Genomic DNA, 17,177 nt, shown 5'->3' on the forward strand with positions numbered 1-17,177 from the left:
GTTTTTGAAGCCTTAAAATGGAGCAGGAAAAGGAATTTACATTGTATTATACTTAAAGACAGAGCTATTCAGTTAAGAGAAGAGAAAAAGGAAAGCAAATTGTTATAATGGGTGGTGTAACATTAATGACATACATAATATGAGGTCCTTGGCACTGTGTGATCATGGGGCATCACCCTTACAGCATCAGGACAATATCATATGGAGTCAGACACTGGAATTGTGCTGGATTGATGCGTTGACTGGGACTGATGGAAGGATGAGGCTGATGAGACTGAAGAATCTGTGACGAACTAGCGGCTGAGAAATAATCATATATTAAAAGACAGCAGCTTCATAAGAGGCCAACAAGAATGACAGAGTGTGTGATTGTGCAGTCTACCATCCTCTTAAAATACTCTGTCCAACAATATCAGTCTCATGAAGAAAGGTTTTTTAACGCTTATTCAAAATAGCAGAGAAACATGCATTCTTGTTCATGTCATATATGCTAGTTGGCGGACTTTATTTTGCTTACTTTAACATCATTTTTCATGGTGGGGCTGAGGTGGGGCTAAGCCATTTCTTGGTATGGCTGTAGCCTACCCATACCCTGGCGCTGCCACTGGTGGGATGTATGGGGCGGGCCATTCTGCGCATGTGTTAAAAATGTATTACCGCCGTTAACGTGAGAATTTTGACAGCATTAGAAATGACATATCATACTCGAATAGGAAAGAAAAACAACATAAAGGATAACCTACATGTTGACATTTAGACTGAAATATCTTTCAAACATAAAAAATGCAAAACAAAAATATTCACAAAAACAAAATCTAATAGATGATAACTTTCTGGAAAACAATCACATATCATCATTAACTTGATTCAAACTTGTTGTCATGTTTACATGTTGACATGCTGAATATGAACTAAATTATCCTTTTACTGATTTAAACATGTTAAAATGTGGCATTTGATGCAGCCCAAAACAAAATGTAACATAATACATTTTGAGTCAACATAATAACACAAACATAAAAATGTAAATATTTGGAGTTATATACGTATTGGAATAGCACTCAATAAGGTAAAAAGAAAATGCATGTATAACCTACATGTTGACATTTAGACTGAAATATCTTTCAAACATAAAAAATGCAAAACAAAATATTCACAAAAACAAAATCTAATAGATGATAACTTTCTGGAAAACAATCACATATCATCCTTAACTTGATTCAAACTTGTTGTCATGTTTACATGTTGACATGCTGAATATGAACTAAATTATCCTTTTACTGATTTAAACATGTTAAAATGTGGCATTTGATGCAGCCCAAAACAAAATGTAACATAATACATTTTGAGTCAACATAATAACACAAACATAAAAATGTAAATATTTGGAGTTATATACGTATTGGAATAGCACTCAATAAGGTAAAAAGAAAATGCATGTATGATCTACATGTTGACATTTAGATTGAATTATATTTTAAACATTGAATATGTAAATATTTGTAACTGATGTTAATATTTATTCACAGAAACTAAATAAGAATATATTCTAACTCTCTGGGAAACGGTCACATATCAAACTTAACTTGATTACAGCTTTCTGTCATGTTTACATAATGACTGTACCACCACTAAAACAATGATTCATTAACTGATTTAAAAATCTAAATCTGTGGCTTTTGATGCAGCTCAGAAATGAAAAGACAAAATTCTAAATGTCAATAAAAATGTAAATAATAAGAGCCAGATACTTATTTGAAATAAAAATAAAGACATTGTCCAATCTTCATGTTGACATGAAGAATTAATGATATTTTAAAACATTGAAATTGTTAATATTTTTATGACAAAAACACAGAAAGATATAAAAGCAAATATTTTTGCATCAGTTACTTTAAGGAAATAAAAACACTCAATCAAATCGAATTTGATTAATTGATACTAGAATAACAACAAAAGAAGTAGGATGCAAAGTCTGTTAATCAAACTGAAACGTTTACAAATTCCTTGTAAGTTGTTGAGGGGAAAATATATGGTAAATCTTGCCATCTCACAAACAGCATGTTACTTTGTGTGCTTCTCTTCATATGAATCAAGTGTAATCTAAATATCCATGAGAGGATGATGACTGTAATGAGGAGGACGTGACCCTCTGTGAGCACAGAGCTTGTAGTTTCTCATTTGATAGAAAATGACTCTTTGAGGCTTGCCTTTGCTTCACCTTTTGTGATTTCTTTCCAACCTGGAGGAATATCAGCAGGCTTTGCATCGTATGCTGTTGCAAACTCATCCTTGAACTTTGCCATTACATATTTCCAGTAGTCTGATGCCTGGAGGCTTGCATCTGGTGGGATTTTCCAGTCCGGATAAATTTCTCTGTAAGACTTGTAAGGATGCCATTCATCATTTGAAGCACTGCAGCGAAAACGTGCACTGTCACTGTTCACAGAGGAAGAACATATGTCAATTGGGAGTTTTTGTGTCCCGTCCCATCTATTTCGAACCAGACCCTGTGGACGATGAAGTAAAGCGAAGTGCTCCATGTGGGTTCTTCCTCCTGCATCACAGGGCGCTTTGCAGAACGGACACTGTTTACCACATCCAATCAGTGTGTTGAAAAGTTCGTTCAGAGGATTCACCTGAAGATTCTGTAGTTTAGTTTGGATGTCTGTTTCCTTAAACTTCTCTCTAAGAGCTTGTGCCATCTCCTTCACACACTCCGTGAGCCTGTGAGCAAACTGTTCCTGGTTGGCATTGTTCAGGATCATGAATTTACCAAGAGTATCCCGGAAAATTACCAGTTTGTCACCAAGCTCCTGACAGACAACGTCAACAAATGACTTTAAGTTGCCACACTTTTCTGTTTGAGCTTTCTGGATAGCATTATTTATGCTGTTGACACATGAGTGGAGATGTTGTTCCTCGAACATCGTAGAGCCATTTGAGAAGCGTTCCACTATTTTGTTGAGTATCCAATTCTTTACATAATTCTCATATGAGCAAATACAGCTCAGGTACTTTTGAAAGTCATCCTCTGAGAGCAGATCCAGTAAAACTGAATACTGGAAGGACATTCTTGTGCTGAACTGCTCACTTGTCCTCATTTCACCAATGATATCAGGACCCAGGTAACGGTTGACAAAGTCTTCGACTGCAGGCTTCAAGCATCGGTCTGTGAATTCATCTGCTTTCTTCTGGCACTGGTCTACCTGATGGAACACATCTTTGAAATTAGAACGAAACATTTCTTTGTTTTCGTTCAGACGTCTGTAGGGATCATTCTCATGTATGAAATCTTCATGCATTTTCTGAAACCTTCTGGCTGCGTTTCCACAGATGTGCAGTTTCAGAGAGACTTGAAAAGTGATGTCAACTTCCTGATTGTTTTGCAGCTTCTCATCAATCATGTTTAGAATCTCCTCAATGTAGGCTTCATGGTAATTACTCTTTCTTTGCATTTTGTGAGTCATCATCTCTGAGCAAACTGTAATGATGCTGTCAGCAGTTTGTTGTACAGCCTTTGTGTGACTTTGAGCACTGACTAGGTCTTCAAATCGCTTGACAATTCCTTCAGCTGTATATTTAAAAGGCAACCGTCCACACTCTTTCAGGGTTTTGTTACTCAACAAATCATTCGCATGACCTCCCTTTTGTCTTAGATTTGTTCTCAGGTGGTGAGACACACTGGTGAAAATGTCCTCCACTTTCAATTCTGAACAGGACAGGTTAGTCACTGTTATAGTCCACATCTTGTCAAATTCTTTGTCCAGCTCTTCCCCTTTCATCTTGATTTTTTTCTTCCTACATTCTTCAATCAAAGCACACACTTTGTTCTCCAATTCCTTTGTGTGGTTCTCCTTGATTCTATCAAGTTCTGTCTTCCCCTTTCTGATGTCAGCTGCTGCTTTGAGTTGATTAAACACAGAGCTTTCCATTTCTCTTCGAAGGCTCATTGCACTGTTTGCAAACTCCTGTCTGTATCCTTCAACAAGATCGACATGACTCTCTGTTTCCTTGAAGTACTGTTCCAGATTTCCAAGAAGCTTTGTCTCCCATTTAGACAGCTCTATCAAAGCTTCACTTCTCAATAGCATAAGAAGTTCTCTCATATCAGATTTGTTGGATTTATCAGCAGGTGTACCGAAGTTGGAGATTCTTTTTTCAGCTTGTGTAACCCAGGTGTACATTTCTTTTTTGAAGTCCCATTCCCATTTGTTGAATTCTGTGCACAGCCTCATGTATGCATCAACCACGAGACTGTTTCCAAAACTGAAGAGGAAGTTTTCATGTTTTACTGCAGTCCACAGGCTCTGCATCCACTCAGTAAAGTCCAAGATATTATTAGCTGATGATCCACAACCTCCCAAAATATGGATTATGTTCTTCTTGAGCTCATAAACAGTCTCGCTGTAGCCTGCATTGACTGGTGCCATCGGTGGGTTTCCATTCCAGAGCCCAGGAATGTACCAGCTTCCAGTGTCTGGACTGTACTCCATCACATCAGTGAAGCTCGAGTACATTTCTTTCTTTTCCATTTTGGCTGCTGCCTGGGTCATCTCGTTTAAGTGTTGCAGGAGCAGTTTCCTGTCTTGCATGTTCTTGTCATGGGCTGAAACATCGGACACATTCTGGTGAACAAACTGACATTTGGGCTTTTTGCCTAACTCTTTCATCCTGAGGAAAACGTGTACAACTATCTGTAGGATGTCCTTCATTTCTGTTGAATTCTCCATTGCAATATTGATGATGGTGATATCACTCAGCCCCACAACGAGTGTTGCAAGCTCATTGTCGTGCTCGTGGCTATTGTCCAGTTGTGCAAGCTCTGGTGACTTTAAGCCCTCAGTGTCAATGATCACCATGAAGTCACAGTTGAGGTCTTTTCTGACATCTTCATTGATTTGAATCAGCAACATAAAGGCACCTCGAGTGCATCGACCACTGCTGACTGCAAACTGCACTCCAAACATGGTGTTGAGGAGAGTGGACTTTCCTGTGCTCTGAACTCCAAGAACTGTGACTACCAGGATCTTGTTCTTAGGAGACACCAAGTCATTGAGCTGAGAGAGAACGTCAGTCACCCATCTGAGAGGTATGTTGGATGCTTCTCCATCTACAAGCTCAAGTGGAAATCCAGCAAGCATTAATTCTGCACATAGCTTGGGGAGATGCTGTAGTTGTTGACGTGCTGGGTCTGTTTCAGGAAGGGAAAGGGAAGCTTCATAGATCTGGCCCATTTCACGGAAGAAGTGTTCAGTCCCTAATGAGCTGTTGGAAAGTTGTTCCTCAATCTCCTTGATCTCCTTTTTGTTCTCAGAGTTTCTGTATTTTTCTTTGTACTGCTTCCTGAGGTCAAAGAGTTTTTCCCGAGACACGTTATCGAGGTTCATTCGCATCCATTTCAGGAAATAGCACCTCTCTATCCCTGGGCTTGATATTGCATTGATGAAACATGTCATTGCCTTCGACATGTCCTTAGAGTTCTGTTGTTTCCGAAGTTCTTTTTTCTTTCGATGAAGTCTGCTTTTGTACTCTTCTATATTTTCAGACCCAACTTTCCGAAGTCGCAATTCTTCCTTCTCTAAGCGAGTGAGGTCCTTCCATATTTGTCCTTGCAAGGGAAGCTGAGCTTCTTTGTATTTAAGAAGGTCTTGAATTTCTGCTGTGATGGCATCTGCGTTTTTCTTCGCTGTCTGGCAGTCTGGAGATTCTTCATCAACAGAGATTCCCAGTTTATGGGCAATGTCAGCCATCTTCTCAATTCCCCTCTTCACCTTTGTGTTTTCAAATGCATTGCTGACTTTTTCCCGCAAATCTTTGACAAAGTTTGCATCATTTATGTGCTTATCTTTCAAAAGGATGTTGCTCTTGGTTAAGCTCAACTTGGTTGCTACCTTTTTCACAGCATCTAATTTGAAATATTTGCTTTGACGGTTACCCACCAAGAAGATCTGTGCCTTGTGTTGTTGGTTGGTTAGCAGCTCACACTCAGAGTCCAAAGCGTCAAAGAACACAAAAACTGCTGCAGATGTCTGACACAAGAAAGAAAATTGTGTTTGAGATGAAGCAATGTCCCCACGAAGGTTAGCTACAGCAACTGGCTCGCTGAAGACGTCCATGTTTTTGTTCCCACAAGGAAGGTACCAAGTCATTTCCACCAACCCATTGGATATTTTCCTTGGACTGTCACCACCCTCCATGTTACGGTGAACAAAGGTGTCATGGTACTGCTGAGAGTTGCTCAGAAGCTTATTGAGGATCTCTGACTTGGACAAGGAGCACTCACCCAGTCTCACAAAAGATATCATTGGAAGTTCAGAGACAACAATTCTCTCTTCAATAAATCCCTTGGATTCTAAAAGTGACCGAGGTCTGTACTTTTTAACAATGTCTCTCATGGCCCAAAGCATGAGTGTGCACTGCTTTGTGTCACAGTTGGGAAGCAACAGAGGCACGGAAAACTGACACATGGACATTTTGAGGGCCATTTCCTGCTGTACAAAACCATCAGAGCACAGGAAGAGAGCAGTGATTATGTCAAGGGGATTCAGTGTTTCACCTGAATGTGTTTTTCGGTCTAAGTCATCAAGACCATCTGTGTGATCCTCACAGTTGGACTCGTGTGCAGGTGTATATTTCACATTCCTAGCCGTCACATTAACCATCATTAGTTTCTTCAGAAAATACCATGGAAGATCTGGATTACATTTGGCAGGTTCATCTGTAAAGGTCTTCTGGTCAATCCTCAGAAGTGTGCTTAGGGACAGCTTCTCTCTGTAGTGGTGATCCAACCCCAGTTCCTCCAAAAACTTCTCTAGCTGCTTCTCTGTAGAAAATAAAAACAAGACATATAAAAGCCTTAATTGATTATTAAACATTCATAAGCATGGATCAACACTTTTCCTTTCCTATAGTTTATTAAACTACAACTATGATGGGCAGTCAATTTTTAAGCAGCTGGTACATTAGCAGGAAACAGCTGCAAATCCTGAAATGAAAAACAAACAAATCCTGAAAACAAATACAACCAAAAAACGCTGCATCTACAGAAATGATGCAAACTAAATACAACACACACACCCCGAAAACAAACGCAACAAAAAAAAACGATATGCAAAGTCCAAAGCACGTACAAATCCCAAAACACATTAAAAAAAAAAAACATTCCGGAAGTGCTCCAGGCCTCTAGGGGGCGCGCTACGTGGAACAGATTGATGTCTGACCAGACATAGAGAGAACGAACAAGAGTGATGGAAATTGAAGCCGGAGGAAACAAAGTTGATCGAAGTGGAACAAGTCGATATAGTATAAGAAGGTAAGTTTTTTTTTATACAAAGAGCGTCATATTTACCCAGCTAGCCTTAGCTTGTTTGGTAAAAGAGTTTGCAAGTCAAGAGACAGCACTGTGCACCTAAATGTTATAGGTGCAGAGAGGAGATGGTTTATTGTGCCCCAATGTAAATCCTAATGTGAGAGTTAAAGGACGGTCAACAATATAATGTACCTTGGTCAGTTTGGATTTATCATGGCATCTATTCTTAATTAAAGTGAATTTATTTTTATTTCAGTCAGTCATTTGTGTGTATGCAGGTGTAGGACATTCCAAATGTTCCAAAAGTGAGCACTCCACGAATGGAAAACAGTTTGCCAGGGTAAAATAAAACATTGTCAACACATTATTTTGTGCTACAAGAAGCAGAATGTTTTAACAGTACAGTAGTTTGAATATATTAGTTGTTTACCTTTATCAGACCTCTCAGGCACCCACAACCAGCATCTGATCGGGTAAGACTAATTAAAAATGTAATTATACCATGTAGGTTTGAATTTGTGAACATGAAATCAATAAATACCTTTGTGTGCACTTATTTCCTGGGTAAAAATAGGATGGAGCACCAACCCCATTCCAGGAAGAGGTCCAGTCTGCCCCGGGTCAGAACAACTTCTATAGGTAAACGAGGTTGACAGTTGCATCGTGACACAGTTGTTTGCTGTGTATCTTTATTTTACATTTGTTTGTTTGTATAGCCTCCAATCACAGTGGCTAACATTGCCAGGAAGCAGAACAATTATACTTTCATACATTTCCAAATTACACCCACAATATCTGACATCTTAGTGAAGACGATACAAAAAACACCCACAAATATCTTTCAAAGATCAGATATTGTTTGTTGCATCCATTTCAAATGTTTACAAGGATTGTGCAGGAGTATGACAAAAGTGCTGTTGTCAGTTTAGAACCCAATGTATTGAAAAAACAGGAAGAGGATCGACATCCTTTTGTAAATATGACTGTCATGCATATATTATGTATTTGAAAATAATTATTCAACTGTCTTCTCACTGCAGCAACTACACAAATGTGTATGCACTTATCATTATTGATAGCCAGTCTGAGCCAGAAGACAAAATGGAGCAAAGGTAATAATTGTTACTATTACCACTTAATTTTTTTATTCTACACTGTAAATCTTATTACTACCTTCATCATTTAATATTACAATACATGACTTTGTCTTTCCCAGCACAGAATACCTGACTGGGGAGGACATTGTTGCAGAACTCTCTGCAAAAAGAACAAATGCATCTTGCAGCAGGTTCAATATTAATAGAGCCAATGTGTAGGATGGAGCAATCCGCGGCTTCAAAGGTGCCTCATTCGACCCCTCTCATGAGATGTCAGTTAAGTTCACTGATGATGAGGGACACACTGAGGATGGAGGGGACACTGGTGGTCCCAAGCGTGAGTTCCTGACCCTCCTTATGGAATGCCTAAGAATGCGAAGAAAACATCACGTCAGCAACTGTTTGTGCCCCATGGCGGTGTGACTTTCCCAGCCGCTCACTGTCTCAAAGTCTGATTCTAAATGTATAATGTTCTCTATAAAGATAGAACTAATACACAATTATGAATGTATAATATAAGCTGTTTTGTGTATTTAATCATGCATTGGTCTACAATTTAATGATGGCTTCTAAATATTTCACATAAACAGACAATGAAAAAATGTGTCCTTCATGCTGATAACTAGTGTATGCATCTGCCAATTAGTATTCTAAACAGAGCAGTGTGTTGAATCCTTATTTCTTGCATTTGAAACAGATAAAATAAAAAAAAGTGAACTTCCTGTTGTGTTCAACTTCTGCCAAAAACTGTACATGTTTGCCACAGGAGCCACAGAACACTTGAACTGACCCCAGATGTTGGCCACAGAAAGGACAAAACATGGCAGCCTGAAAAGACATACATTGATGTAGTAAATCCATCTAATCAAGTCAATCAAAAACACATAGTCTAAATAGTGGTTAGCTAAATAAATAGAAAGATACATCATGTTTACCGTTGAATCTGTGTTTAGTCTCTCTCTCCTTTAATGTCTTCTCTATATTTGTTCTTGAGCATGTCGAATGCACACTACTCTCCTGCCATTACTTTGTCCCTCTTCACATTTTCTCTCTCTCTCTCTCTCTCTCTCTCTCTCTCTCTCTCTCTCTCTCTCTCTCTCTCTCTCTCTCTCTCAATTCAATAGCTTCATTAGCATATCCATAATTACAGGCAATAGCTAAAGCTCTGTATAGTTGCAACATCTATACACAAATACATACATATAAACAAACTGCTAAGAATTCAAATGTCCTTTTTCCGCGGTACTCACTATGGCCCGTGTTATTTTCCTGCACTTGATTTGTCACCTCTTTTGACAATGTTCTTCCCTCACTTTATCTTCTCTTCACCTGAAGCTCTCCTCTCCTCAGCTGGTGTAGTAGTTAGGCACGCTAACGCTAGCTATATAAATATGACGCTCTATCTATAAAAACAAAACTTACCTTCTTATATCTTTCTCCACTTAAATGAACTTTCTTTCCTCCCGATTTCCATCACTCTTGTTCGTTCTCTCTATGTCTGGTCAGACATCCACGTAGCGCGCCCCTTAGAGGCCTGGAGCACTTCCGGAAGGTTTTTTTTTTAAATGTGTTTTGGGATTTGTACGTGCTTTGGACTTTGCATATCGTTTTGGTATTTGCAGCGTTTTTTTGTTGCGTTTGTTTTCGGGGTTTGTGTGTTGTATTTAGTTTGCATCATTTCTGTAAATGCAGCGTTTTTCTATTTGTTTTCAGGGTTTGTTTGTTTTTAATTTCATTATTTGCAGGCGTTCCCTGCTTATGTATACGTTTTGGGCCGTTGTTCCACGTTTGCACCTGCCGGCCACCGTAAGATCGGCTAAGCTGACGCAGTATATGCTCCGACCGTCCACATTCACAACAACGGCCTATACAGACATAAATAAACCAGCGACTGTATTCGCCATGACACAGACAGTCTTTGGTTTACTTGTTTAACTTTTGTTTAGTTTCTGAACAGATATGAGGAGCTGTGAGCTCTGAGGGCTAACAGCTAACGGCTGATGTTGGTTTTGTGTTTCGCATTGAAGATGACGTCACAGCATAGTTACTACTCCAGTTCCTAAACTGTAATGGAAACGCAGCATAAAGTGAGCCTGGCCTACCAAGGCCTAACTATACCGTACTAAGCCGTGCGAGGCCCTGCAGTGGAAATGCGCCATAAAGGGCCAGTGTCCCATGGTCAGGACGATCGCTAGCTTCACCAAGGACTCATACAAAAGAATAACTTGAAATGCCAGCTAGCTTTAACTACACAAAAATGGGCAATCAGCTTTCTGTCTTCTGCAAATAAATCTTTCTTGTTTTCAAGGAACAATTCTGCAGTGATGTCGTCTGCAACTTTCTCGGCAGTCTCACACTGTGAAGGGTCTTTTTCAGAGTTTTTGTTTCGTGCAGAAGGTCCCAATGTATCTACTACTTTTGCAAGAAAAACAGCAATGGAATAACATTTAAGAAACTAAATACCTGGCGATACATTTATTGATCGTAAGCTGAAATGCACCTCATGGATCCTGTTTAATGGCGACAGATTTGAAAACACCACCCAGATCAAGAGGTCTGATTCTTTTTATGACAGAAACAAACATGCTGGAAAGACCAGCAAGCTAAGTTAGCTCTGGTGCCAGTTTCAGAATAAGGAAAATTAAATGAACAACCCTCTGTCACAATTAGAATATAGATTTCAAAGGCTGAACCTTTTGTATCCGGCTCCTTTTTTGTTTTGTTAACTTTTATTAAAGATTCCCATTACAATAAGGGGCTTTTTGTTGGCCAGTTTTTAGTTTTGTGCAAAATGCCAAAATAATATTTTCACCCAGTGGCGACCTCTTTATTCAATGAAAAATAAAGACTACAATTCCCTAGCTTATTGAGATACACATTTATGGGCTGATGTGGCAGAGTTCTAAACCGCTCAATTATTTAACGTTGTCATCTAACAGTAAGTACATCTTTTAGCAATAACTATTATATTTGACTGACCTTTGGGGGAAGATGGTGCAGTTGGCTTTCTTAATGTTCCATCAGCTTTCTCTTGCAGAGTTCCAACCTCACTGCACCATGTTACATTGTTACTCTCCACTTGAGCAAGTTCACCAGCAGGTGGCAGGGACTCTGACTCCCTGCTGAGCTGATCGACTTTATTCTGCACAGGAGTGCTGTGCCCTGAGGAGAAAATCAGAAAGCTTTCAGTAAAAGTAAAAAAAGGAATGTTCCATGAATGTTTGTCAGCATTTTAAAGTGCTGTTTGACTGATAAGGAAAGGCAAAAAAAAAGCCATATATAACTATCCAAAAGATCCAGAAACAGGTGTCATTGATTACTTTTTCAGATTTACCTGTAGAGACAGATAGCGAGGTTGCTTTGATTTGATTTCCATTGTCTGCAATCTTTGTGAAACTGATGGTACACTCAGTCCCATGAATCAGTGCCTTAACCGTGACAGTTTCAGCGTTATCAACAGTCAAACTGCCGCTGTTTGTTTCACAGCCTGAGTAATCTAACTGTAGTCTACACCCAGCTACTTTCCCTGGTGGAGGAACATCTGTCATAAGACAAGAAAAGTACATCTCAGTATCTTTACATATCACTGTGTATATATTTATAACATAAGGTCAGTTATTGACAGTCACACTTACGGTCAAACTGTGGTGCTGCTGGAGTGTTCTTTCCTTCCTCACAGCACGGGTCAGGAGAGGGATCTGTTTCTTCATGATGTTCCTTGGTAATTGAGAACATTACAGTATGTTTACATTCTATTTTGAACAAGTCATACTATATTAATAATTGTTGGTTAAATAACCTTAAAGAGGTGGAAAAAGACATTTCTTGGTATCAGATACAGCAGGTTGATGAAAAAGTTCTTTGCACTCAGGTTGGACATTGGCATTATTCATAGGTGATCATTTAATAAAAATCAGAATGGGTGCCGTCATGATCAATCATATTACTTAAAACCACATATCCTGTGACACGCACAGGGGAGGGCAGGAAACTGTATAAATACTTATGCTTCAGACCTATGAGGGGTCAGCTATTCTAACCTTAATTTAACTATTTCACATTTCATTATACTTTTTACCAGTGCTGAAAGAAGTACTCAGTAAATATTAATACAAAAGTGTAGAATTTACCAGTAAGTAAAATAGTGTACAATAGTGTGTACCAGAACACTGTAGCTCTTCACTTTATAGAAAAGTATCTCTCAGTATCTCCACAGCAGGTATATATTTATTACATTAAATCAGTTATTAACAGTCACACTTACGTGCTGGAGTTTTCTTTCCTTCCTCACAGCACGGGTCAGGGAAGGAATCTGATACTCCATAAAGTTCCTTCGTAATTGAGAACAATATGTTTAATTGTTTTAATCTAATCAATACATGAATCATGCCATATTCACAATACTTAAATATATGACAATATTTCTCTTGTTATTATATTGTAATTTAATTATTTACCTCCACATCAGGGTTATCCATTGCAGAAACACTCTCAACCATCCCACAAGATTCTTCAAACAGCGTCTCACTGAAAGTGTTGGAAAAGAACTGTGTTACAACATCTAATCTAATGTATATTCTACACCAGGCACATGCAGAGGATGAGGGGAAGGGGTTCACCCAGTCCTATGAATCAGTCCCTTAACCGTGACAGTTTTGGCGTTATCAACAGTCAAACTGCCGCTGTCTGTTTCACAGGAGTAATCTAACTGTAGTCTACACCCAGCTACTTTCCCTGGTGGAGGAATCTTTACATATCACTGCGTATATATTTATACCATTAGGTCAGTTATTGACAGTCACACTTACGGTCGGACTGTGGTGCTGCTGGAGTGTTCTTTCCTTCCTCACAGCACGGGTCAGGAGAGGGATCTGTTTCTTCATGATGTTCCTTGGTAATTGAGAACATTACAGTATGTTTACATTCTATTTTGAACGAGTCATACTATATTAACAATAGCTTATGTGACATGTATTTGTAATTGTATTGTCATTTAACGGTTTACCTCCTTATCAGTGTACTCCATTACTGATACACCCTCAGCAATCCCACACTGTCCAGACTATCCAAAGTGTTTACCACTAAAAGTAATAGGAAATAACCAGAGGTGTAAGAAGTAGGCTACTCAGATATTTTACTTAAGTAAAAGTACCATTACTACAATGTAAAAATCCTCTGTAACAAGTAAAAGTCCTTTATTCAAAATGTTACCCTAGTAAAATTACAAAAGACGTCAAAAGATACTTCAATTACAAAACGTGGAAATACTCATTGTGCAGTAAGATCCATTTTCATATTTAAAAATAATTGTATTATAATTAGTAATAATGAATTTATTAATGTCAATTAATATCAATGTTTCACTTGGTAGAGGTTGGGTTCATTTTGTATATCTTGATACTGCTGGGTGCCCATGATATAATGATACATGATGGTTTATTAGTTTATTTTGTATTTTGTATTATTAGTCAACGTCTGCAGAGCAGCTAGTAACTAAAACTGTGAAATACATATTGTTGAGTAAAAAGTTAAAAATTGCCTCCAAAATGAAGTGAAGTAAAGTATATAGTTGCACAAAGTGAAATACTCAAGTGAAGTACAGGTACCTCAAATACATAGTCGAGTACAGTACTTGAAAACCATTCAACACAACACCTGAACACCAAAGATCAAACAGCATGTGAACTCTGCAGCCTGATAGATTGCTGAAACTAATGAGTTATGCTTCTGTTTGAGACCATAGAAGCCATTATTTAAAAAGCATTTAAATGAAAGACAAATAAATGCTTTCCTACCTTTTGTAGATGAACCATGGTAACACGTAAATCTGTTCTTGTATCCAGAGCTTTCATCTGCAGTGTATAGTAGTATAAAGTTCTGCAAGTACACAGCCCTGCCCTTCTCTGCCAATGCAAGTGCCTATGAGAGGTGTCTCCTTTTATACTGCCTTGGGAAGCCACCTTGCATTTTATTTCCTTGAAAAAGAAACGTATTGTTTGGTATCCTCCCTTTCTGAATAATTATTTTCAGTCAACCCACTCTTGGTCATGATTGTGAAAACAGCTTCTCTCTGAAAACAACAAGAGAGCTTTAATCTCAAGACTCAAAATTCAAAGGTTTATTGTCATAACATCATAACAAACTACGGTGTAATTATGTAATGTATGAAAAACTTAGATCACAAGTTCCTCAACAGTGCAATATTTAAGATGAACCATTTTTTAAATAAAACACAACAATAAAAAATAAATATAATGCAAGCTCAGGTGTAAAATAGTCTTTTGGCCTGTGGGATGAAACTGTCCCTTAGTCTGGTGGTTTTAGTCCTGATGCTGCGGTACCGCCTGCCAGACGGCAGCAGACAGAACAGTTTGTTGCTGGGGTGATGGGGGTCTTTGATACTCTGTGGCCTTTTTTGACTTTTATAGACTGTACTGCTATTAATATTCCAATAAGATGAAATACCATGTGTCTTAGTACTAGTCTGCTTTCGTTTTTGTTGTGTGCAGACTTTATTGTTGGGTATATCTTACAAAGCCAACCAGCGCCCCTGTAGCAAACGCCTTTCACCCATTATCAGGTATCTGTTATGAGGAACTGACAGCAGTATTAAAATGGGTTTCTGAGAATGATTCCGTTAACAAATACATATTAACATCAGATGTTCAACCGCGCAAGGAAATTGTTGTCTCCTTCATTACAAAACAATTGGCTTGCACAACACCATCTTACCTAGTTTTTTTAAGTCTCCAAATGAAACATTTTAATTGCAATGTCATTTTCTGTAAATGTCTTGAAAGAAGTGGACTTCTACTTTGCGTCTGAAAAAAGCAAGTTAATGAACATGATCCTAATTCTGTGACATGGCATTATTAACAGGTGAACATTTAAGGAAAATAAAAAGGGTGTTGTCATGATCCTAACTTGCTTAATCACGACCATATTATGCTTTGAGGAGATCTTGCATAAATTAAAGCTAAGGGGATTTCCAACCTCAGATTAAATAGCATTTATTTCCTGTTGAAACCTGATGTAACCAGTTCTCAGGAACGTTATTCAGAACCATATACTATGTGAAACAACAGGAGAGGGGTGAACGCTTTTTAAATGTGCTTTAGACACATTTGAAGTCCCTTCTTTTATGCTACTCCGTTGCACGAGCACAATTACGCAATTTCGTTATTCTTGGTACTTTTCAACCGTTGTAAAAAAGGAATTGGCATTGATAAAGACCAATACATACTAGAATAATTTTTTTATAACCTTCTCCTCCTCCTTTCTACCCAACTGACTAAGTAACTAGCACTCTTACAACAGGATATTTTCTACCAGAGAGGGTGCTTAACCTACTCCTGGGCCTCTCATAACAGTTGAGGGTGAGATACTAGAGCAACCCCTACTAGTGTACTTAGTGTGGGCTGAAATCTCTTTTTTGTGTCTACATATACGCCGGGATCCTGAGTCGAGGCTAATCCTGTTGCTGTGGTCGTATGTCCTGGATCCTCTATCCTGAGTTTTGGATCTGAGTCCTGGACTTCGAGTCGCGGCTGAACCTCACTCTGCGGTCCTGCCTGACTCATCATACTACTTCCCTGATGGCTCCCACAGGATTGTTGACATCCTCGTGGATTCATCTTCTTATTATAGACACATGCTTTTCCAAACATTTGGTCTTTCCGAACATTTGGTCTGCCTACACTGTAAAATGTATTATCTTTTCGATTTACACACGGCATCTATTGCACGTCTGTCCGTCCTGGGAGAGGGATCCCTCCTCTGTTGCTCTCCCTGAGGTTTCTCCCATTTTCCCCTTTAAACTCTAAAAACGAATTCAGGCGACCTTTCACCTCCACTTAATTAAATGCATGGTTGCAAGATAAAAATGTGAATTAATTGATTTAGATAAATATTTTAAGTTGCAAACATTAATTTATAAGTTGTGTTGACGTAATAATGTTGGTAATTACATCAACTTAATATTGTGTGTAATTTGAACTCTGATTTCTGCGTTAATTGACTTAAAACAAAATTCAAGTTGTAGTAAGTAATGCAATTGGCTTGATAACTTAATTGTTCTACACCTTGAGTTAAGGATTTCAAGTCCACTCCCACTTAACATGTCTGGACAAGTTCAGACAGTTAAGACAAATAGAAATACTATACAAAGGACATTTTAAGGTGAGTTTCATCTTTTGTCATTCAAATACAGTAGATAGCCTTGTAGTTGCACTGTATAGGCAAATTGCTGTTTGACCAAAATTAGCAGCCTTTGAACTGTGAATAGTTCTGTGAGAGGATACAAAGTAGTAGAGGCTCCTGTGAGAGTAAAAATACTTTGGTTACTATTGTGAAATAACTTTTTATTAAAAATGAATCTCGGTGAAGCAGATCAAGGACATGCTTCTTGAGGTAGGATCGTTATTTAGAGTTGTCATTGAAATGCAAGTTGTTGGCAGTCACACATTCAGAATATATTAATTTAGGTAACTTCTCTTTGTTTTCCTTTTTCAAAAATAGCACAATACAATTGAAGTACGCAGAGAACTATAGCCATCCGCTGCCTTGTCGTGTACCTTGGAGAAAAGGAAGAGGACCTTTTCAAGGAGTTTAGCGACGTTATTAAAAATCTTGAAATAAAATAAAATCCATGGTCACAGGACAAAAGCACATTTTTAAGCATATTGCACTTTTGGCCAGCAACGTTCAGCATGGATAGGTGTTGACAGCAATGGCACGGGAAAAGGATTGTGTACAATTTGAAATGTGGC

The 17,177-nt window shown here is 38.4% G+C and overlaps 2 protein-coding genes across 2 annotated transcripts in view; one reads left to right on the forward strand and one right to left on the reverse strand.

The window, feature by feature from the left end:
- The window catches only part of LOC307042949 (peroxisomal membrane protein 2-like), a gene marked incomplete at its 5' end in the record, with an annotated part of 114,739 nt that overhangs the window by 72,874 nt on the left and 24,688 nt on the right, over positions 1 to 17,177 (forward strand). The window lies entirely within an intron of this gene.
- LOC307042842 (up-regulator of cell proliferation-like) lies at positions 1,975 to 12,119 on the reverse strand (the record flags this gene model as incomplete). The annotated part of the gene is made up of 4 exons (XM_079687008.1): positions 1,975 to 6,826; positions 8,697 to 8,775; positions 11,482 to 11,571; positions 12,045 to 12,119. 4 exons carry the CDS (start codon positions 12,117 to 12,119, stop codon positions 2,178 to 2,180), a joined length of 4,893 nt encoding a protein of 1,630 aa, XP_079543134.1. The 3' UTR covers positions 1,975 to 2,177.

The sequence above is a fragment of the Notothenia rossii genome, assembly GCF_949606895.1.
Source record: "Notothenia rossii genome assembly, chromosome: 6".
In the NCBI taxonomy this organism is placed as follows: Eukaryota; Metazoa; Chordata; class Actinopteri; order Perciformes; family Nototheniidae; genus Notothenia; species Notothenia rossii.